Source organism: Thalassophryne amazonica, chromosome 3, assembly GCF_902500255.1.
Source record: "Thalassophryne amazonica chromosome 3, fThaAma1.1, whole genome shotgun sequence".
Taxonomy (NCBI): domain Eukaryota; kingdom Metazoa; phylum Chordata; class Actinopteri; order Batrachoidiformes; family Batrachoididae; genus Thalassophryne; species Thalassophryne amazonica.
The window spans coordinates 110,988,490-111,012,303 of NC_047105.1; the positions used below are offsets into that span (position 1 = coordinate 110,988,490).

Below are 23,814 nucleotides of genomic sequence, written 5' to 3' on the forward strand. Positions count from 1 at the left end.
ACAGCTGATCAGAGAAAGGGGAGCTGCCAGACTGGCCCAATATTTATATACTGATGCACCAACCTGGTCTCACAGCAAGTCATGATTCAGCAGCACGAAATATACATTGATCAATGGTTTGTTGATATTCTGATGAAAAGCGCCTCATTTTCGTCATGGCAGCACAAATTCATTCTACATTAAGGCCAAAAAGTATTTAGTCAACCCCTGATTGTGCAAGTTCTCCTACTTAGAAAGATGAGAGAGGTCTGTAATTTTCAACATAGGTATAAGAGACAAAATGAGAAAAAAAATCCAGGAAATCACATTGTAGGATTTCTAAAGAATTTATTTGTAAATTATGGTGGAAAATAAGTACAACCCCTGGCAAAAATTATGGAATCACCGGCCTCGGAGGATGTTCATTCAGTTGTTTAATTTGTAGAAAAAAAAAAGCAGATTACAGACATGACACAAAACTAAAGTCATGTTCAAATGGCAACTTTCTGGCTTTAAGAAACACTATAAGAAATCAGGAAAAAAAAAATTGTGGCAGTCAGTAACGATACTTTTTTTAGACCAAGCAGAGGGAAAGAAATATGGACTCACTCAATTCTGAGGAATAATTATGGAATCACCCTGTAAATTTTCATCCCCAAAACTAACACCTGCATCAAATCAGATCTGCTCATTAGTCTGCATCTAAAAAGGAGTGATCACACCTTGGAGAGCTGTTGCACCAAGTGGATTGACATGAATCATGGCTCCAACATGAGAGATTCATATGAACAAAGGAGAGGATCATCAAACTCTTAAAAGAGGGTAAATCATCACGCAATGTTGCAAAAGATGTTGGTTGTTCACAGTCAGTTGTGTCTAATCTCTGGACCAATACAAACAACATGGGAAGGTTGTTAAAGGCAAACATACTGGTAGACCAAGGAAGACGTCAAAGCATCAAGACAGAAAACTTAATTGCAATATGTCTCAAAAATCGAAAATGCACAACAAAACAATGAGGAACGAATGGGAGGAAACTGGAAGGTCACGTCTGTGACCAAACTGTAAGAAACCGCCTAAAGGAAATGGGATTTACATATAGAAAGCTAAACAAAAGCTATCATTAACACCTAAACAGAAAAAAACAAGGTTACAATGGTCTAAGGAAAAGCAATCGTGGACTGTGGATGAAAGTCATATTCAGTGATTAATCTTGATCGCATTGGGCAAGGTGATGATGCTGGAACTTCTGTTTGGTGCCGTTCCAATGAGATTGGATCCGACTGCCTGAAGAGACATGTAAATTTCCACAGTCATTGATGATATGGGGCTGCATGTCAGGTAAAGCACTGGGAGATGGCTGTCATTACATCATCAATAATGCACACGTTTACGTTGATATTTTGGACACTTTTCGTATCCCACCAATTGGAAGGATGTTTGGGGATGATGAAATCATTTCTCAGATGATAATGCATCTTGCCATAGAGCAAAAACTGTGAAAACATTCCTTGCAAAAAGACACATAGGGTCAATGTCATGGCCTGCAAATAGTCCGGATCTTAATCCAATTGAAAATCTTTGGTGGAAGTTGAAGAAATGGTCCATGACAAGGCTCCAACCTGCAAAGCTGATCTGGCAACAGCAATCAGAGAAAGTTGGAGCCAGATTGATGAAGAGTACTGTTTGTCACTCATTAAGTCCATGCCTCAGAGACTGCAAGCTGTTATAAAGCCAGAGGTGGTTGCAAACAAATACTAGTGATGTGTTAGAGCTGTTCTTTTGTTTTTCATGATTCCATAATTTTTTTCCTTAGAATTGAGTGATTCCATATTTTTTTCCCTCTGCTTGTTTCTAAAAAAGTAACCATTACTGACTGTCACAATTTTTTTTTCCTGATTCTTATAGTGTTTTCTTAATTTTTGCCAGGGGTTGTATTTGGTCACCCACAAACAAGCAAGATTTCTGGCTTTCACAGACCTGTAACTTCTTTAAGAAGCTCTTCTGTCCTCCACCTGTTACCTGTATTAATGGCACCTGTTTGAATTTGCTATCTGTATAAAAGACACCTATCCATAGCCTCAAAGAGTCAGACTCCAAACTCACCATGGCCAGACCAACAGCTGTCGAAGGACACAAGAAAATTGTACATGTGCACCAGGCTGGGAAGAGTGAATCTACAATAGTCAAGCAGGTTGGTGTGAATAAATCAACTGTGGGAGCAATTGTAAGAAAATGGAAGACATACAAGACCACTGATAATCTCCGTCGATCTGGGGCTCCATGCAAGATGTCATCCCGTGGGGTCAAAATGATCATGAGAACGTGAACAAAAATCCCAGAACTACCACGGAGGGACCTGATGAATGACCTGCAGAGAGCTAGGACCAAAGTAACAAAAGCTACACGCTACGCAGCGAGGGACTCAAATCCTGCAGTGCCAGGCGTGTCCCCCTGCTTTAAGCCAGTACATGTTCAGGCCCATCTGAAGTTTGCCAGAGAGCATATGGATGATCCAGAAGAGGATTGGGAGAATATCATGTGGTCAGATGACACGAAAATAGAACATTTTGGTAAAAACTCAACTTCTTGTGTTTGGAGGAAGAAGAATGCTGAGTTGCATTCCAAGAACACCATATCTATTGTGAAGCATGGGGTGGAAACATCATGCTTGGGGCTGTTATTCTGCAAAGGGGACTGGACGACTGATAGGTGTTAAGGGAAGAATGAACAGGGCCATGCATCATGAGATTTTAAGCCAAAACCTCCTTCCATCAGTGATGGTAGGAGGGTCTTCCAGCATGACAATGATCCCAAACACACCGCTTGGGCAATTGAAGGAATGGCTCTGTAAAAGCATTTCAAGGTTAAAGTCTGTGTTGCCCAGCGACAGCACCAAAACATCACTGCTCTAGAGGAGATCTGCATGGAGGTACAATGTGTGCAAACCTGGTGAAGACTTACAGGAAACGTTTGCCCTCTGTCATTGCCAGCAAAGATTATGTTACAAAGCACTGAGTTGAATTTTTGTTATTGACCAAATACTTATTTTCCACCATAATTTAAAAATAAATTCTTAAAAAAATCCTACAATGTGATTTCCTGGGATTATTTTTTTCTCATTTTGTCTCTCATATTTGAAGTGTACCTATGATGAAAATTACAAACCTCTCTCATCTTTCTAAGTAGGAGAACTTGCACAATCAGGGACTGACTAAATACTTTTTGGCCCCACTGTAATTCATTCCGTGTTGGCTGCACGAAATTAAAAGTGAAGCGGGGGTCGGGGGTCAGGGGTGGTTATGGTTAGGGTTAGGGGAAGGAGTAGGATTAGGTTATGGTTAAGGTTAGGGTTTGGAATAGGAGTAGGGTTAGTAATAGTGAGTTAAAAAAAAAGACATTACGAAAATTTGACATCATTTCGTGATGGGAGCACGAAAAAATGTGAGACTAGGCTGGATGCACACGTGTGCACTCATAAATGGGATCGCTGAGACTGTGGAAGATGTCTAGAGTGTTTTTTTATTTTTGACATTTTTATATCCTTATTTACAAGTTTATTGCTGCAGAGGCATTTTGTAAAAGGTAATCAAAATAAGCAGAATGAAATTTGCATCACTTTTTATCAAAGTTGGAGTAACTTTAACTTTTGACCCTGTAAAACTGAAATTGACCTTTGTCACCATTCTTGCTGTTTTTACACATACCTCACAGCATTCAGTCACAGAGTGTCCAAACTACACCTTTTTGGAAGCTTTATGGTCCAGACACATAATGTGTATAGTTTTCAATATGATTGGAACATTTTTAAATTTTGACCCCAGATTGAAATTTCAGTGGCCAGTTGTTTTTCAAAGAGTTGTCTAAGGAGTATTTGTGCTGAATTTGCTGCTTGTTTTACCATTTGAAAGATTCCTCTCTGAATATTGTGTTATCTGCTGCACTATGAATTAAAATATACATGCAGCTTAAATGTTGCAAACTATTTGCAGTGGGGTGCTTATTGCTGCAGAATACTTACTGGCCCAATTACTCCCATCTGCTGGCAGACAGCATGTAAATTCAGCTCTCTCAACAGGTAATTTCTTTTTTATTATTCTTAATTTCTTTTTCTATTTGTAACATGGCTGCCAGCAGGTGGCAGTGTTGCTCTCTGCTTGGTTGCTTTTTCCATACTTTGCATCTGTGTGCTTACTGCATGAGAATGTCTGAGACTGACAGCTGGGAGTTCATAAAGGTCAGAATAGGGTGTAACACAGTAAAATAAAGCATAAAATAATAATAATAAAATTGCACCACTTTGTTAGATTAAAGTTTAGCAAATGTGCAAACAAGTCCAAAATAGGGTGTTAAATTTATGGCAGGTCTTCAGTGAAGGGTGTTTGTCAGTATTTAGGTCAGTGACGGAGTTTGATGAAATGCTAAATGTCTGAGTCTCTGCTCTCCTACAATGCAGTAGTGTGTCACTGTGAGAGACACAGAGCGCCGTGACCACCTCTGAACCCCACAGAACCAGATCAGACCCCCTGATAAGGCAGAGCTGGATTCTGCAAAGTGATGCCATGATGTCATGTGTGAAGAAAATGGCCCTCAGTGCTCTGTTGCGTGTTGTGCATAATGCTGCTCAGACTCGTCTGATCAGATGTGGTCATGCACCCTTTCTTGTGGGTAGTTTGGAATTCCCAAAATGTGGCTTTCCATTTTGGTTTCAAGGCAGTTTCTGATTCATCTTAGAGATGCAGAGTTGATACGGGTTTGGCCGGATATAAATCAAATAGTCTTGGCTGGGAAAGCCGAGCCCATAAATTAGCGTACTGTATTCAAAGTTTCTTCTGCCCACTTGTAGGTATGAGATAAGGAGAAGGATCCCAGCTCTGTCTATGCCGAGGCACTCTCTGACGGTATTACATCTGACATTAGGGTAAAAAAATTAGGCTGAAGTCTGACACAGTATGGTGCTTCTCTTTGCAGGATGCAGCCACTTTGGGTAGAAATATATTTGCTTTTTCATCATATGTTCAAAGAGAACCAGCTGTGTCGTAAACATAACTGTGCACACACCTGCCTATAAATTACACGTGTTACAAGAGCAACAAACAGACACAGAATAGGCGATGCAGCCATCATGTGGACGTGCATCCAGAAAGGATTCATAGCGATTCACTTTTTCCACATTTTGTGTTACAGCCTTATTCCAAAATGGAGGAAATTCTTTTTTTCCCCTCAAAATTCTTCACACAGTATCCCATAATGACAATGTGAAAAAGTTTTTTTTTTTTTTTTAGATTTTTTCAAATGTATTAAAAATATAAACTAAAAAAAAAAAATCACATGTACACAAGTATTCACAGCTTACCATGAAGCTCCAAATTGAGCTAAGGTGCATCCTCTTTCCACTGATCATCCTTAAGATGTTTCTGCAGCTTAATTGGAGTCCACCTGGGCTAAATTCAGTTGATTGGACATGATTTGGAAAGACACACACCTGTCTACATATGAGGTCCCACAGTTGACAGTACATGTCAGAGCTCAAACAAAGCATGAAGTCAAAGGAATTGTCTGTAGACCTCGAAGACAGGATTGTCTCGAGGCACAAATCTGGGGAAGGGTATACAGAAACATTTCTGCTGCTTTGAAGGTCCCAATGAGCACAGTGGCCTCCACCATCCATAAATTTAAGAAGTTCAGATTGTCCAGGACTCTTCCTAGAGCTGGCCACACATCTAAACTAAGCAATTGGGGGAGAAGGGCCTTAGTCAGGGAGGTGAACACGAACCTAATGGTTACTCCGTCAAAGCTCCAGCATTCCTCTGTGGAAAGAGTGTAACCTTCCAGAAGGACAACCATCTCTGCAGCAATCCACCAATCAGGTCTGCATGGTAGGGTTGTAAGGTGGAAGCCACTCCTTAGTAAAAGGCACATGACAACCCACCTGGAGTTTGCTAAAAGGCACCGGAAGGACTCTCAGACCACGAGAAACAAAATTCTCTGGTCTGATAAGACAAAGATAGAACTCTTTGGTGTGAATGCCAGGAATCTTGTTTGGAGGATACCAGGCACCATCCCTACAGTGAAGCATGGTGGTGGCAGCATCATGCTGTGGGGATGTTTTTCAGTGGCAGGAACTGGGAGACTAGTCAGGATTGAGGGAAAGATGAATGCTGCAATGTACAGAGACATCCTGGATGAAAACCTGCTCCACAGCGCTCTTGACCCCAGACTGGGGCGACAGTTCATCTTTTAGCAGGAAAATTACCCTAAGCACACAGCCAAGATATCAAAGGAGTGGCTTCAGGACAACTCTGTGGATGTCCTTGAGTGGCCCAGTCAAAGCCCAAACCTGAATCTGATTGACCATCTCTGGAGAAATCTGAAAATGCTGTGCACCAATTTCTGCCAAAGGTGCATCAACAAAGTATTGAGCAAAGCGTGTGAATACTTAGGTACATGTGATTTTTTTTTTAATTTGCAAAAATTTCCAAAAAAAAAACTTTTTTTATGTTGTCATTATAGGGCGTTGTGAATAAATTAATTTAGTCCATTTTGGTATAAGGCTGTAACTGTCAGGGTTGTGGGGTTGGTTTTGGGGCTTGGTCTGTCTTCTTTCTGCTTGGGTTTACTCTGTCCTCTTATCTCTTGTCTTTTTCTCTCTGTTCTTGGTGGTGGGTGTCTCCGTCTGTCTGGCCACGCCCCGGTTCTGGGTGTCACCCTGCACACCTGTTCTGTGTTTCGCTTAATCGCTTGGGTGCTTTATTAACTGCTCGGTTTGAATCTTTCCTTTGCCAGTTCGATGCGCCTTGTACCTTCTTACCAGCTCTGTTCTTGTTTCCTTACCTTGCTTTTTGTGTCTCTTCTGTTTATGACTACCTGCTTGACCTCCGACCACGTATTTTGCCTGATGTTCTGGGTCCTGTTGTTTTGTTTGGACTGCCTATCTGTGTACCGACCCAAGCCTGCTTACCCAGTAAACGTTTCTCCTCTACAGAGCTGTGTACCTGTGTTGTGCATTTTTGTCCAGCCTGTCCTGCCTTTTCAGTCTGATAGTAACATTACAAAATATAGAAAAAGTGATGTGCTGTGAATAATTTCCGGATGTACTGTATGAAATGTTTTCTTTATACAGTTGGAACTACTGGTGTCACGGACAAACAATGGGATTCAAGGTACTATCCCTTACCAAAAACAGTACTGATAAGTATATAAAAAGTAAACTGGAAGTATACTTGAAACATACTTGCATGTACTACTTTTTGGTAAGGGATAGTTAACAACTGTATTTATATTTTACCAAAATAATTAATTTAGAAACAGCATTATAATGTTTAGTTTTTGCAAATGATGTCTTTGTATAGTAAAAAAACTGGGCTGGAAAATGCTGGAGCCTATCCCAGCTGTCAGTTGAGTGAGAAGCACGGTGCACCCTGGACAGACCACCAGCCTATTGCACAGTCAACACAGAGACGAACAAATTCATTCACACTCACACTCTCACCTATCGTCAATTTAGATACAAATGACTGAGGGCTATTCAGCTTTATGCTCAATTCTAAGCAAATTTCATTTGAATATATTTACAAATACATAATCCATAGAGTCAAAAGTAATGACTAGGCTAAAAAGAGTGACTCTCTTTCATTGTTCTTCTACTGTTTCATCGGAAATTACGAATGTGTGTATATTTCAAACAAATGCACAAACATATTTCTTTTAACAGGTACAACTTTATTCCAAAGGACCAGAGGATTCTGGGCAGAACAGGAAAAACACTTAGTATCAAGTCAAATCACAATGAAGCGGGTAGCATTCCATTCTTATAAAATATAGAGCTTTAATTTATAACTCGGCAACAAATATGGAAGGGGGGGGGGGTCGAGTCATTCACAAGAACATCATCCTTTGTGCATTTAGTTTTTGTTTTGTTTTTTGTTTTGGTTTTTTTTTTTCAGAAAATCTGATGTAAAAAAATCAGAAGACAGAATAAAAATAATAAACCGTACAACCTTGCTTTGCTTTTTTATTGTATTTACTTTACTGTAAACCTCATTTGATGTTGAAGAGACCATCAAGAGACTGATTCCAAATTAAAGACTCCCTGTATGAAAAATACATGCATCTTCCCGCCATCAATTATGTAGAATTTTATTCTACCTGAATTTAAGCTTAACTAATTGCATTCATATTCACTGTCAAGGTGTTGTGAGTAAATAAAATGTTCAAATTTGTATTCAATTTTTTTTTTTACATGAAAATTACATTTATCTGCCCTCCTGACATTTTAATATGTTTTTGAATTTCACTTTGCCATCAATAAAAACTGATATTTAACAGTTAATTTAATGCTGAATAAGGTAAATATTTCTGAGTTATATCCTCCCACCCAAACACAAGCGCAGAATAATTTCAAAATGCTTGTTTAGTCTTTACACTGTGTCGACACTGACTTTAGGTCCATAAAAATGTGTCATAGTTTAAACTCAGACACAGAGAGACGATCTAAACCATTTCTTCTTCTGTTCTGGTGCACTGAGAGCGTCCCCAAGAAGACATTGTACACTGTAAAGATGAAAAACAGAAAACAACAACACAGTATCCTATCAGACTTACAGTACAAATACAGGATCATGCACACAATGAAAGCCAGCTTCCCGATATTTTGGTTAGTGTCACAACATTGTTTCAAAGCTCTGTCGTGTATATGGGCCAGTTATTTGTTTTTTTTTTTTGTTTTGTTTTGTTTTGTTTTTTATGTACAAATGTAAAAAAAATATTTTCACACAATTTGTACAATGTTTCATTAAGTATGTAAGCTGAATTAAATATTATATTTCCTATGAGTTCAAGTTTAAATAAACTGTGTTCAGGAGGTGGGATACTGATTTGCTGTTTCAAATATTCTAAATGTACTGTTTAATTTTGTCTAACTCTCTTCCAATAACCTGTTTAACAGGAATTCTTTTATTTTCATATAATTGATAATAAAACTGATTTTTTTTTAAACAACACACACAAGTACACCTCTTTCTACATCCCACCTTCAAACACAGTCTCATTCGACCATCCATGAGAAATCTACTTAAGCTCCCAATTTGCTATAGGAATATGAACTTCTTATGGGCACTGCACTAGTAATAATAAGAATGTGTTTCTCACAAGTGAAGCAACTATCCAAGGTGACAAGAGCACTCAGAGGCTTCACTGCTCACAGTGTTTTTACATGACTAGAGTTGCAAAGATGTAAACCAGATAGATAGGACCTGTGTTAAGGTTGATTTAAATGGTTCACAACTAATAGAAAACTGATTTAAAGTATATTGAAAACAGAAACATTGAGAAAGTGGATACTCATAAAAGTAATCGAGATGAGTTGATATCGACAATAACTTTTCGGTACAGCTCCGAAGTCCAAATTCACAGTTTAAAAGAGCAAAAACAAAGTGTTGAGGCTGAAAATTAGAAATTAGAATATGGGAGGTGAGGTTTTGTGCTTAAAATATGAAGGCAAGCCCCTTAAAGTCAAGAGCAGAATATTTGTATTTATTTGGTGCAATATGTGGCACACCTTCCAAAAGCGGGTTCACAACACTTGTGCATCCTGCTTATATACAGATAGAAACTGGACTGAAAACAACAATAGAACAACGTAAACAATTATGGACAAAAAACAAACAAAAAAGAAAAACGTAGTCTTACTGCCTCACCTTACAGAGCGGTTTGCTGACACACTGTGATGCACTGGCACAGATCTGTTAACCTGCCAGAAATGGTGTCACTTGAATTTCCTTTCTAAACAGGAGGTTGTGCATCATGACGTGAAAACCTTGTGCACTACATGATTGATTTGTTTTAAACCCCAAACACACCTATGACTAATCAACCACTTTCTGTCATGTGTCCTATTGTTAAAATAGCAAATGTGAATTGGACATACCCCAAAGACCTACACTATGGACCCGATCATGACCCACAGACAATCAAGAGAGGGTTCAAACCCTTTTTGGATTTTTCCCTGTCTTTCTAATCACATTCCTATGTGCAACAATTTGGAGTAAAGATGTTGCTTGTGAGCTAACCAGTTACCTAAGGCAATGACTGGATGTCTTTGGTACTAGGTTTGTCCGGAAGATCCTTAGGTACCCCTGGAATGACTTTGTGTCAAGTACATGTTTAATAAGGGAAGCTCAGATGCGGTGTACTACTTGCATTGTGAGGGAATGTCAGAAACAACACTATCTGATGAAGGGCAGTTTGCCCAAAATGTCACGTTTTGTTAGTTTTTTTGTATGGGAGCGCTGTGGTGGTGTGGATCATTCTATTTTTATTTTAGAAACAACACTATGGCCATGTGCTGTATTCCTCTGAGCATGATCCAGCCTCCTCAGTCCCGAGGACCCCAACAACTGGGAAATACCATCTGACTCTGACAGCTGCATATCAATTTGCAGGAGATGGGATTGAACCAGTTGTGGTGGATGCTCCCAGATGTGATCTGTATACGCCAATTGATGAGGAAATATAAGCAATAACTAAAAAGAGCAATACACCTGCACTCTATTAAAAAGCCAAATTACAACATGGGGAATATGCCGGCAACTGGCCATATGTCTGGGTTCCCAAGGAGAAAGGAATGACTGTTTCCCCACAATAACTGGGACTATTTTCAGATGCCCCTTGAAACACAAAGTCTTTGTCAGTATGTAGGCATGCAGAGGTTGCATCACAAGCATTCCTGGGGGTGCTCAACAATATGGAGTCCTGGCGCTGAGTCAAAGCAAGCAGGAAACAACAGAGACCCCCTATTCATTTCCCCACTACAGAGCACTTCTTGCAGCTCCGTCCCAACAGCTTACATGACTGATAACACAAGCAGTCGTCATATGGTTTGACTGATGTGACGGAAGAGTTTCGCGATAACAGTAACAGTAATAATAAAATTAACAACATCAACAATAACAATAACATTTGCCCCAAAGTTACCTATTCACAAACAGCATTTTTTTATAAGTACAAAGAAATCCACAGAATGATACTATATACAACCTACAATAAATACTGTGTGTCATATATTTTGCTGTTTGAAAGGATGTATGTGGGTTTTTGTTGCAAGCCTCTTTTTTAAACAGTTTTTTTTCTGGTTAATGGATTTTTTCTCTCATGTTGCTACTCTCAATGAGTCTGTTGCAGTTTTCACAGGGTGGGTGGGGGTGGGGGGGCAGGTTGGTTTGGGTGTTTCACAGAAGGGGATGGGTTCCTCATGTGATGACCTCCACTTGCTCCTCTTTGTCCTCCGCATGATGCCGGCGGTTGCGGGGTTTCTTCTGCTCCTTGAGTTCCTTCAGGTCTTTGGCCTTGAGGGCTCCCAGCAGGGGGTCTCCAAACTGCCAGTAGTCTTGGCAGTACTGATTGATCAGGCTCATCTCTGGTTGGCTCAGGATGGTCAGCAGGTCCTTGTACTGGCCCGCACTGGGGGTCCACTGGGTGCTGCTGGAGTGAAAAGAAGATGGCACCAGCCCTATCCCTCCCTCCACCAGTACATTATTGACAGCCCGGCTTGATAGCACCACCAGCTGCAGCTTGACCAGCATGTGCTTAAAGTTCTTCTCTGTGGCTGTGCACTGATACATGCCAGAGTCAGAAGGCTGCAGGGAGCGCAGCAGTAGACCTTGCTCTGTTCTCAGAATCCGACCATCAGAACGCATCTGGCAGGATGACAGAAAGAAAGAAGAACACAGCACATGAAATGCATGTGTTGCCACAACATGTACTTGTCTTTCCTATCCAAGGTTATAAAAAATTACTTATACACAAATGTTGATATTGGCAATCATCTGAAAATAATGTGTGCATGCCTTTTTATTTCATATTCACAATGGAAATTTGGCAAGCATAAGCACATCAGATATATTGAAATGCATGTAAATTAGTTAACCAGGTTTCGGCACAAGTATGTCTGATGTTCTAAGGTACAGTATACCTCAAACAAAAGGGCTCTTGTGACTGCTACAGTAGGAAATGAGATTGGAAAGATCTACATATGTTTGCTTCTTTAGATGCTCTGTACTCTCAGGTGTGACAAAGCACTTTGTTGTTAAAGAAGGAGACATGATAATACTACAGTAGTGGACAGGTTTGTCAGTTTTGTCGTTGTTGTGTTTCAATTTTTACCAGAGGCCAAAATATTCCCATCAGGTATCACAAAGAATCTGTTTGTTTCCTGAACAGAGCAATAACGCGCTCTTAATGAGCCTGTTAAAGCAGAAGACAGAGAAAGAGAGAGAGAGAGAGAGAGAATGAGAGAGAAAGAGTCCCATGTGACCTTCTCCAGGCTCAAGGACTAGCATTGACACAAAGATAATCTGGAAATGGATTGAAACTAAAGGTGACACAGTTTTAGGAAGTGATCAGATGAAGTCTCTGTGACGTTCTGTCACAAATTTATTAATAGACACATGAGTTGGACATGCATCATCGTCATAGGGTTAAATAAATCACCTAAACTTCATACATCATGACTCTTGGATGTTTTATGTTTGTTATGACAGTGCTGCCTATAACTTGTTAAAATTTGAACTGATGATTACATTTTAAATGAAGAAAACTAACACTAACTAAACTGACACTATGTGCTTACAGCTTCAGTTACAATGTGCACATTCTCCCTTTAACTTATCACACATACGCCGATTGAGGCTGAATGGCTTCACAATGACACATCCGGTCACAATCGGGAAGCATTGAGGTGCGGTCTGAAGACCTACAGATGGCGGTCTATGCACAGTCTACATATTTGGTCCCATTCACTCAGCTGTCCTGAGTGTGTTGTACATGTTCAAAACCCTCGTGGCGCCATCGAGATGGGATGCACATCTGATGGTGGTCTATGTGCAGTTTTTACATCATCTGATTGCAGTCTACATATTCTCAAGGCATCAAAACAGCATCGGAAATGATCTGATCGTGGTTGATTGAGCTCTGAGATTGATCGGTCACAGCAAAGCCTGCTGACATGTTGTGGGATGTCCAACTCCACTGGACTCCTGCCAAGGGAGGGCAATGGAAATGTTGATATGTAAGAACATGTACGTGGCACACATTCATCATGTACAGTGGGTGTGAACAGCATGCAATCAAGCCAAAAGTACTGTGTGCCGCTGCGCCTCTCCATAGTTTCATGCACAGTAATGCGCCATAGTGCGCTCCAAAGCTGAATGGATCTCACCTCTGTAATATACATATTATTTACTTGATCACCATCTAAACTCTGTAGGAGGTGTGACATGGAACTGTATCCCAGGCCGTGACAACGTTATTAAACATAAACTCACCTCCAGCACAGAACCACAATCTTTTCACAGGGCAGAGTGCTGTGAATTCGGTGAAAGCTGGGACATACCATTCAACTCAGCTTGGCCTCGTTGAATGGTATGTCCCAGCTTTCACCTCATGAAATATTCATACCATTGAACTCATAAACATGCATTATTTGTATATTAATTACATGGTGTAAAACAGATTTTAAACATCTTCATGTATATCTGGTTTTTTTATTACACTGAACAAAATATAAACTCAACACTTTTGTTCCCATTTTTCTTGACCTGAAATCAAAGATCTAAAACATGTTCTATATACAAAAAAGACCAATTTCTCTCAAATATTGTTCACAAATCTGTCTAAATCTGTGTTATTGAGCACACCTCCTTTGCCAAGATAATCCATCCCACCTCACAGGTGTGGCATATCAAGATGTTGATTAGACAGCATGATTATTGGGAAGGTCTGGTGTCTGGTGTGACCAACATTTGCTTCACGCAGTGCGACACATCTCCTTCACATAGAGTTGATCAGGTTGTTGATTGTGGCCTGTGGAATGTTAGTCCACTTCTCTTCAATGGCTGTGCAAAGTTGCTGGATATTGGCGGGAACTGGAACACGCTGTCGTATACGCCGATCCAGAGCATCCCAAACATGCTCAATGGGTGACATGTCTGGTGACTATGTTGGCCATGCAAGAACTGGGATGTGTTCAGCTTCCAGGAATTGTGTACAGATCCTTGCAACATGGGGCCGTGCATTATCATGCTGCAACATGAGGTGATGGTCATGGATGAATGGCACAACAATGGGCCTCAGGATCTCATCATGGTATCTCTGTGTGTTCAAAATGCCATCAATAAAATGCACCTGTGTTCATTGTCCAAAACAGATGCCTGCTCATACCATAACCCTACCCCCATGGGCCACTCCATCCACAACACTGACATCAGCAAATCGCACACCCACACGACACCTCACACGCTGTCTGTCATCTGCCCTGAAGAGAGAAAACTGGGATTTATCCATGAAGAGAACACCTCTCCAACGTGCCAGATGCCATTGAATGTGAGCATTTGCCCACTCAAGTCGGTTATAATAACAAACTGCAGTCAGGGCAAGGCCGCAGTGAGGACGACGAGCATGCAGATGAGCTTCCCTGAGATGGTTTCTGACAGTTTGTGCAGAAATTCTTTGGTTCTGCAAACCAGTTGTTGCAGCAGCTGTCCGGGTGGCTGGTCTCATACGACCTTGGAGGTGAACATGCTGGATGTGGAGGTCCTGGGCTGGTGTGGTTACATGTGGTCTGCGGTTGTGAGGCCAGTTGGATGTACTGCCAAATTCTCTGAAGCACCTTTGACACCGCTCTAAAGCTGTAGAATATCTTACAGTAAAATGCCGCCCTCACTATCTGCCGCGGGAATTTACTGCAGTGTTTATTGTGGTCGTCTACATCCCCCCACAAGCTAATGCTAACGACGCTCTGAAGCAGCTACATAACTCCATCAGCTTGCATCAAAATAAACATCCAGATGCGCTGTATGTAGTAACAGGGGACTTCAACCAATCACTCCTCATGCTTCCTGCTTACAGTCCAGTGTTGAAAAGCAGGACATCATCACAAAGACCATCTCTGTGTGGTCAACTGGTGCTGTGTTCATGCTTCAAGACTGCTTTGAGACCACCGACTGGCAAATGTTCAGAGCGGCTGCAACAACAGGGAGCAATGTGGACCTGGAGGAATACCCGACTGTGCACTGCTACATCCGGAGCTGCATAGACAATGTGACCACCAACAAGACCATCACCATCAGGCCAAACCGGAAACCCTGGATGACGGGAAAGGTGCGCTCCCTGCTGAAAATTTGTGATGCTGCATTCAAAGACAGCGATGCAACAGCACTCGGAGCAGCCAGAAGGAACCTGTCGGCGGGAATAAAAAGAGCTAAGTTCACATATGCCCTCAAGGTTCAAGGCCACCTCCAATCTAACGACCCACGGAGCATGTGGAGGGGTATCAAATGCATCACAGACTACAAAAACAATGTAGCACAGTGGTCTGCAGACCCAGCCCTCCCGGACACTCTGAATGTCTTTTATGCATGTTTTGGGGCATCCAACACCACCACCCCCTCCCGAGTCCCTCCCTCCCCCAAAGACCCCCCAGTCAGCAACATCACTACAGCTGAGGTGAGGAACGTGCTGCAGATGATCAACCCCCGAAAGGCCCCGGGGCCTGATGGAATACCAGGGAGGGTCTTAAAAGACTGTGCACAACAGCTGTCTGAGGTTCTGGCAGATATATTCAACATCTCTCTGTCCCAAGCCAGAGTTCCGCTGTGCCTCAAGACATCAAGGATAATCCTTGTGCCAAAGACCTCTGCACCATCCTGTCTCAACGACTACAGGCCAGTTGCACTCACCCCCATCACCACAAAGTGCTTTGAGAGGCTGGTGATGAGGTGCCTGAAGCAGACCATCGATGTGACTGAAGATGAGCACCAGTACGTGCACAGGCAAAACCGGTCCACAGCTGATGCCATCTCCACCGTGGTGCATCAGGCCCTCTCCCACACAGAGAACAAGGACTCCTATGCAAGGCTGCTGTTCCTGGACTTCACTTCTGTGTTCAACACCATCATCCCACAGAAACTGGTTTCCAAGCTGGCTGAACTAGGAACCCCCTCAGCACTGTGCAACTGGATCCTGGACTTCCTGACTGGGAGGCCACAGAGTGTCAGGCTCAACACCACCTCATCCTCCACCATCATCCTGTACACTGGCTCACCCCAGAGTTGTGTGCTCAGTCCACTGCTGTACACACTGATGACCTTCGACTGCAGAGCCCAGCACAAGAATAATCTTGTTGTTAAGTTTGCAGACGATACAGCAGTGATTGGGCTCATTAGCCAAGGGGATGAGACAGCGTACAGGCGAGAAGTGGAGAACCTGACACGGTGGTGCGGAGACAACAACCTCATCCTCAACACCCAGAAGACCAAGGAGATAGTTGTTGACTTCTGCAGGTCAGCCCCCACCATCCCCTCCCTCCTCTACCTCAATGGAGCAGTGGTGAAGATCGTCTCCTCCATCAGGTATCTTGGAGTCCACCTCTCCAACACGCTCACCTGGCCCATCAACACCACGGCTGTCATCAAGAAAGCCCACCAGCGTCTCTATTTTTTGAGGAAATTGGGAAGGGCTGGACTGAACACCGAGGTCCTCAGGGCCTTCTACAGCTGTGCAGTAGAGAGTGTCCTGTCCTGCTGCCTCCCTGTGTGGTATGGTGGCTGCACGGTGGCGGAGAAGAAAGCCCTGCAGTGGATGGTGAAGTCTGCACAGAGGACCATCGGATGCAGCTTACCACCCATTGGGGACATCTACATCTCCAGATGTAGAAACAAAGCCACCTGCATCCTCCGAGACTCCACCCACCCGCGCACAGTCTGTTCACACCCCTTCCCTCTGGAAGGAGGCTGTGCAGCATCCGGGCAAAAACATCCAGACTGAAAAACAGCTTCTTCCCGAAAGCTGTCAGACTGTTGAACATCCACCACCAAACTGAACATTGCACTACATGCACATTGTCACCTTCTTAGTACTCTAATGCTGCTGCTGCTGCCAACCCTGTGCCTTGTTTATATTCTATGGCCAAAGGGGTGCGCATGTTGTTTTACATTGCAAAAGTTTATACAATAGGTTAGGATAAAAAAAATGTCCCAATTAACTACAGCAAGACCTGGAGAAACTGCATTTCGTTCTGCCTGTAAGGGTCGAAGGACAAAAAAAGTGAGTCTGAGTCTGACTCTGATTCTTGAAGACGGCTTATGGTAGAGAAATAAACACTGAATTCATGGGCAACAGCTCTGGTGGACATTCCTGCAGTCACCATGCTAACTGCACACTCCCTTAACACTTGCAGCATCTGTGGCAGTGTGCTGTGTTATAAACTGCACATTTTAGAGTGGCCTTTTATTGTGGCCAGCCTAAGGCACACCTGTGCAGTAATCATGCTGTCTAATCAGCATTTTGATATGCCACACCTGAGGTGGGATGGATTATCTTGGCAAACGAGAAGTGCTCACTAACACAAATTTAGACAGATTTGTGAACAATATTTAAGAGAAATAGGTATTTTGTGTCTATAGAACATGTTTTAGATCTTTAAGTTCAGCTCAGAAAAAAATGGGAGCAAAAACAAAAGTGTTGCATTTATTTTTTGTTCAGTGTAGATGATGATAGCTTTGATGCATAAACTCAGATGTGCAAGCAGCAGAGCCTTTTGGAAAAACACAACAGACAATAAAATAGAGGCAGCAATATTACACTGCTTCACTTTTACTGCTTTTGGCCTGCATATCACAGGAGGGTTTTTTCCACAGTTCTCCTTCCCTTGGGCTGGAGGAACACAGGTTTGTATCAATAAAGGGACATGGTTCAGTCACGGCCCATCTCAATAAATTATCTTCACGATATTTAGAAAAAAACTGCACTAAAGCTGTTTTTCAGACGTGTCACAGTGCAATGACAACATAACATCTAACTTTGTATTACACATTCATGAGAAATCAAGAACTGTTTTTAGACATAAAGAATGTATTCCCTTATCATATAAAGTCATTTTGAAACTGTTTACATAAAGCAGATCATACTTTTTTAGCTTTAGATCTGCAACCTAGATACACCAAAAGGGGTAAAACACAACAACCCTATTATTCAGAGACACACACAGTGGTAGTTAGTACAATTTGAGTAGTACAGAAATGTGTACATATGCCACGTCAAAATGAATCATTTAATCCAAACCACTTGAGGCAGACTGGAGGTTTAACCCCTGCATTGTGTTTCCCCCCCTCAGAGTATGAACTCACAATCTCCTTGATGGGAGGCAGGTACTCTAACAACAAGGCTAAAACCCACAGTTTTAGCATCTGTTGCTAGAGTGTCTTTTAGTGTTGGAAAGTGAGGTTTTCTGAATACATATGCAAAACTTGCCAAATGGATCCCAAACCATCCCAATGCTACTTTAACCTGCAAAATAAAATTCGAAACATCCAATCTGGCAACACTGCTCCATTTGCCAATAAAATCCAAAATGGCTCAATCTTGCACTACTACCTAATCTGGAAACACTGTGATAAACCTGTACCAAATCAATCAGGTTCACCTCGGACCTGCTGTGGTGACCCCGAGCTAGAAGCCAAAGGGACTTACTTACTTACTCAACAAAAATATAAACGCAACACTTTTGGTTTTGCTCCCATTTTGTATGAGATGAACTCAAAAAACTAAAACTTTTTCCACATACACAATATCACCATTTCCCTCAAATATTGTTCACAAACCAGTCTAAATCTGTGATAGTGAGCACTTCTCCTTTGCTGAGATAATCCATCCCACCTCACAGGTGTGCCATATCAAGATGCTGATTAGACACCATGATTAGTGCACAGGTGTGCCTTAGACTGCCCTCAATAAAAGGCCACTCTGAAAGGTGCAGTTTTGTTTTATTGGGGGGGGGGGATACCAGTCAGTATCTGGTGTGACCACCATTTGCCTCATGCAGTGCAACACATCTCCTTCACATAGAGTTGATCAGGTTGTCAATTATGGCCTGTGGAATGTTGGTCCACTCCTCTTCAATGGCTGTGCGAAGTTGCTGGATATTGGCAGGAACTGGTACACACTGTCGTATACGCCGGTCCAGAGCATCCCAAACATGCTCAATGGGTGACATGTCCGGTGAGTATGCCGGCCATGCAAGAACTGGGAAATTTTCACCTTCCAAGAATTGTGTACAGATCCTTGCAACATGGGGCCGTGCATTATCCTGCTGCAACATGAGGTGATGTTCTTGGATGTATGGCACAACAATGGGCCTCAGGATCTCGTCACAGTATCTCTGTGCATTCAAAATTCCATCAATAAAATGCACCTGTGTTCTTCGTCCATAACAGACGCCTGCCCATACCATAACCCCACCGCCACCATGGGCCACTCGATCCACAACATTGACATCAGAAAACCGCTCACCCACATGACGCCACACACGCTGTCTGCCATCTGCCCTGAACAGTGTGAACCGGGATTCATCCGTGAAGAGAACACCTCTCCAACGTGCCAAGTGCCAGCGAATGTGACCATTTGCCCACTCAAGTCGGTTACGACGACGAACTGGAGTCAGGTCGAGACCCCGATGAGGACGACGAGCATGCAGATGAGCTTCCCTGAGACGGTTTCTGACAGTTTGTGCAGAAATTCTTTGGTTATGCAAACCGATTGTGTCAGCAGCTGTCCGAGTGGCTGGTCTCAGACGATCTTGGAGGTGAACATGCTGGATGTGGAGGTCCTAAGCTGGTGTGGTTACACGTGGTCTGCGGTTGTGAGGCTGGTTGGATGTACTGCCAAATTCTCTAAAACGCCTTTGGAGACGGCTTATGGTAGAGAAATGAACATTCAATACACGAGCAACAGCTCTGGTTGACATTCCTGCTGTCAGCATGCCAATTGCACGCTCCCTCTAATCTTGCGACATCTGTGGCATTGTGCTGTGTGATAAAACTGCACCTTTCAGAGTGGCCTTTTATTGAGGGCAGTCTAAGGCACACCTGTGCACTAATCATGGTGTCTAATCAGCATCTTGATATGGCACACCTGTGAGGTGGGATGGATTATCTCAGCAAAGGAGAAGTGCTCACTATCACAGATTTAGACTGGTTTGTGAACAATATTCGAGGGAAATGGTGATATTGTGTATGTGGAAAAAGTTTTAGATCTTTGAGTTCATCTCATACAAAATGGGAGCAAAACCAAAAGTGTTGCGTTTATATTTTTGTTGAGTATACTTACATCATAACATGCATTGCTTGGTGTTATACAAATATCATTACAAGCAGAGAGGCGCATATAGGGGCACACAGTAGACCCCCAGCAGTTGCATTATATTGACTTTGCATGACCTATAAAAAGGGTGAGCATAATTGTTGTATATTTGTAGAGAATGTTACAAGAAATGTTCAGCTAATTTTCACATACAATGCCTGGGTACATTAATGAGTAATTTAGATTTTTAGTTCATTGTTTACATGTTAAAAATACGCACTAAGTCTCAAACGGATAGTTGATCGTTTAACCAATCGTTCAGTTGATTACAAGCAATTGGCCAGTGACAATCACTGTAATATAGAGCATTGGTGGTGTGTAGTGACAACATGTCGATAGTGAACAGGATATGTCATCTTTCCATGAAGAAATAATGTATTTTATGTGTATCTTCCCATCCAAAAGTGCATAATAGTACCATTTTTAGAGAAGACGTGCATGTTTTTTAGAATACCTTCCTTTGGAAGGTGCGTAATCAGAAATTCCAAGGAGTTCCATTACTGGACATGTCGGCAGATTTCAGTAATAATAATAGTAATAATAATGGTAGTAATAATGGTAAATCTCCAATACTCGACAATGGTGGATTAGGATTACACAAGACATGCTACTCATGCTTTGTCGACTTGGAATGAGTTGAAAAAAACTACAAAGAGCATCAAAAATAAAGCAGAAGCTGCAGCATCTATATGTACATATAGGTAAGCTTAATATTTCATTTCATGAGCTTAAATGGAACACACTCACTGTGTGTCACTGCCTTTGTCTACTTGGGTGGCTGTTTTCGAAGACTGTGAAGTATAGTGCATCCAGAAAGTATTCACAATGCTTCACTTTTCCCACATTTTCTTATGTTTCAGCCTTATTACAAAATGGAGTAAATTATTTTTTCTCCCTTTGAAAAATTCAAACTGCAATCATTTTCCTTCATGCACATCTTCATATGGTGTACCATCAGTGTGTGAAGTATCATTAAATTTGACCAATGTGTTTATGAAAATTTGCACTTACAACACTCATGGACAGGGGGCTGGATGGACGGACAGGGTGACTCCCTTGTATCCCCAAACTTACATTTGTGGGGGGTATTACAGACAGGACTAGATTAATGTCATCAGCCTTCTTTGTGTAGCTCCTGCCACTCCTCTTATGTCCTGAAATGACTGACTCTTACAGCACAGTATTATGTGCATGTTCAGGGTAGACAATGCCTTTGATTGGTTATTTTTTAACATCATAAGGTGAAACACTCCGTGTTGGCGCTCACCTCTTTTCTACGGTCGCTGTTGTCTCTCTGCAGATGCCATTTGATGACAGCATGTGGAGATCGGGCCTGACACTCCAGGAAGGTGCTGCTTCCCTCCACCCCGTACTGCACCATCTCCAAAGTGTTCTTATTGGCTGCAGAACAGATAGCGAGACTATTTCCATGGCAACCAAACACTCATTACCATGAGCTCCTTAGGTCTAAAATTTTCACTTGTGACAAAGTTCTTTCAGAAGCATACAACGCAGATTATCAGACAGCTGCCAGAACACAGTTGTTAAGGCCTTCGGGTGTGGATCGTGTTGTGTTTCATCAACCTTGTGACGAGCACTGAGGTTGCCAGTTAACATAACAAACATCATCCGGAAAGAAAAAGCAGTCAGCAGTGCTGAGAGAGACACGGTTCTTACCGTTGGAGTTGAAGCCTCGGCACTGGCGAATAGGATTCCCGTACTTGACATCCTGCCTCCTGCTACGTCTAAAGGGGTCAGACCAGTACCGTGGAATAAGGAGAGAAAACATTATAAAGCAACTGCAAGCCATTCAAAGCCATTCCACAGTACATAATGCTATCCAATGATTAAAAACCCACAACACTGCTTATTTCATTAGACAACCGTAACATGTGAGTCATTCACGGGTAACATTTAGTTTTTTAAAGCTACAGTGTGTCAGATTTAGTGTCATCTAGAGGTGAGGTTGCAGATTGCCTTATGTCATCACTGTTTCCCTGTGGGTTTTTTCTTTTTTGGTGACAGGGATTCAAGCTCCCGTGCCTTCTGTGATCCTCCACTTCACAAAAATTAGGATTCTCAAGCTTGTTAGCCTGCAAACAACCGGTGATACACCACTGATAACACTGGTCAACACGATTTTTCTTGCATAGAGTTTTTCAACAGATTTTTGGTACTTTGTGGGCGCTGAATCTGAATTCGGTGTTAGTTTTTGCCAATCACACACCGAAAAAAGTGAAACACAGTGCACTAGATTCAAAGTACTTATTACATTGGTCTAATGGAAAATTGTGGTTTCCAGTTTAAATCTGCTGGAATCACTTTACAAAATCATTAAATATACAACCCCTGGCAATAATTATGGAATCACCGGCCTTGAAGGATGTTCATTCAGTTGTTTAATTTTGTAGAAAAAAAGCAGATCACAGACATGACACAAAACTAAAGTCATTTCAAATGGCAACTTTCTGGCTTTAAGAAACACTATAAGAAATCAAGAAAAAAAATTGTGGCAGTCAGTAACGGTTACTTTTTTAGACCAAGCAGAGGGAAACAAATATGGACTCACTCAATTCTGAGGAAAAAATTATGGAATCACCCTGTAAATTTTCATCCCCAAAACTAACACCTGCATCAAATCAGATCTGCTCGTTACTCTGCATCTAAAAAGGAGTGATCACACCTTGGAGAGCTGTTGCACCAAGTGGATTGACATGAATCATGGCTCCAACACGAGAGATGTCAATTGAAACAAAGGAGAGGATTATCAAACTCTTAAAAGAGGGTAAATCATCACGCAATGTTGCAAAAGATGTTGGTTGTTCACAGTCAGCTGTGTCTAAACTCTGGACCAAATACAAACAACATGGGAAGGTTGTTAAAGGCAAACATACTGGTAGACCAAGGAAGACATCAAAGCGTCAAGACAGAAAACTTAAAGCAATATGTCTCAAAAATCGAAAATGCACAACAAAACAAATGAGAAACGAATGGGAGGAAACTGGAGTCAACGTCTGGGACCGAACTGTAAGAAACCGCCTAAAGGAAATGGGATTTACATACAGAAAAGCTAAACGAAAGCTATCATTAACACCTAAACAGAAAAAAACAAGGTTACAATGGGCTAAGGAAAAGCAATCGTGGACTGTGGATGACTGGATGAAAGTCATATTCAGTGATGAATCTCGAATCTGCATTGGGCAAGGTGATGATGCTGGAACTTTTGTTTGGTGCCGTTCCAATGAGATTGGATCCGACTGCCTGAAGAGAACATGTAAATTTCCACAGTCATTGATGATATGGGGCTGCATGTCAGGTAAAGGCACTGGGGAGATGGCTGTCATTACATCATCAATAAATGCACAAGTTTACGTTGATATTTTGGACACTTTTCTTATCGCATCAATTGAAAGGATGTTTGGGGATGATGAAATCATTTTTCAAGATGATAATGCATCTTGCCATAGAGCAACAACTGTGAAAACATTCCTTGCACAAAGACACATAGGGTCAATGTCATGGCCTGCAAATAGCCCGGATCTTAATCCAATTGAAAATCTTTGGTGGAAGTTGAAGAAAATGGTCCATGACAAGGCTCCAACCTGCAAAGCTGATCTGGCAACAGCAATCAGAAAAATTTGG

At 41.9% G+C, this 23,814-nt stretch overlaps 1 protein-coding gene across 4 annotated transcripts in view; it reads right to left on the reverse strand.

Moving 5' to 3' along the window:
• Positions 1-10,801: 10,801 nt before the first annotated feature.
• Positions 10,802-23,814, reverse strand: part of LOC117507435 (semaphorin-3F-like) — a 301,103-nt gene continuing 288,090 nt past the window's right edge. For 3 of the 4 annotated variants that reach the window (XM_034167306.1, XM_034167308.1, XM_034167305.1), the window contains 3 exons: positions 21,850-21,932; positions 21,440-21,573; positions 10,802-11,675 (listed from right to left, as the gene is read on the reverse strand). In XM_034167306.1, coding sequence (XP_034023197.1) covers positions 11,229-11,675; positions 21,440-21,573; positions 21,850-21,932 — 664 coding nt within the window. In that variant the 3' untranslated portion in view covers positions 10,802-11,228. The remainder of the gene's footprint in view (positions 11,676-21,439; positions 21,574-21,849; positions 21,933-23,814) is intronic. The other variant, XM_034167307.1, reaches the window with a different exon arrangement.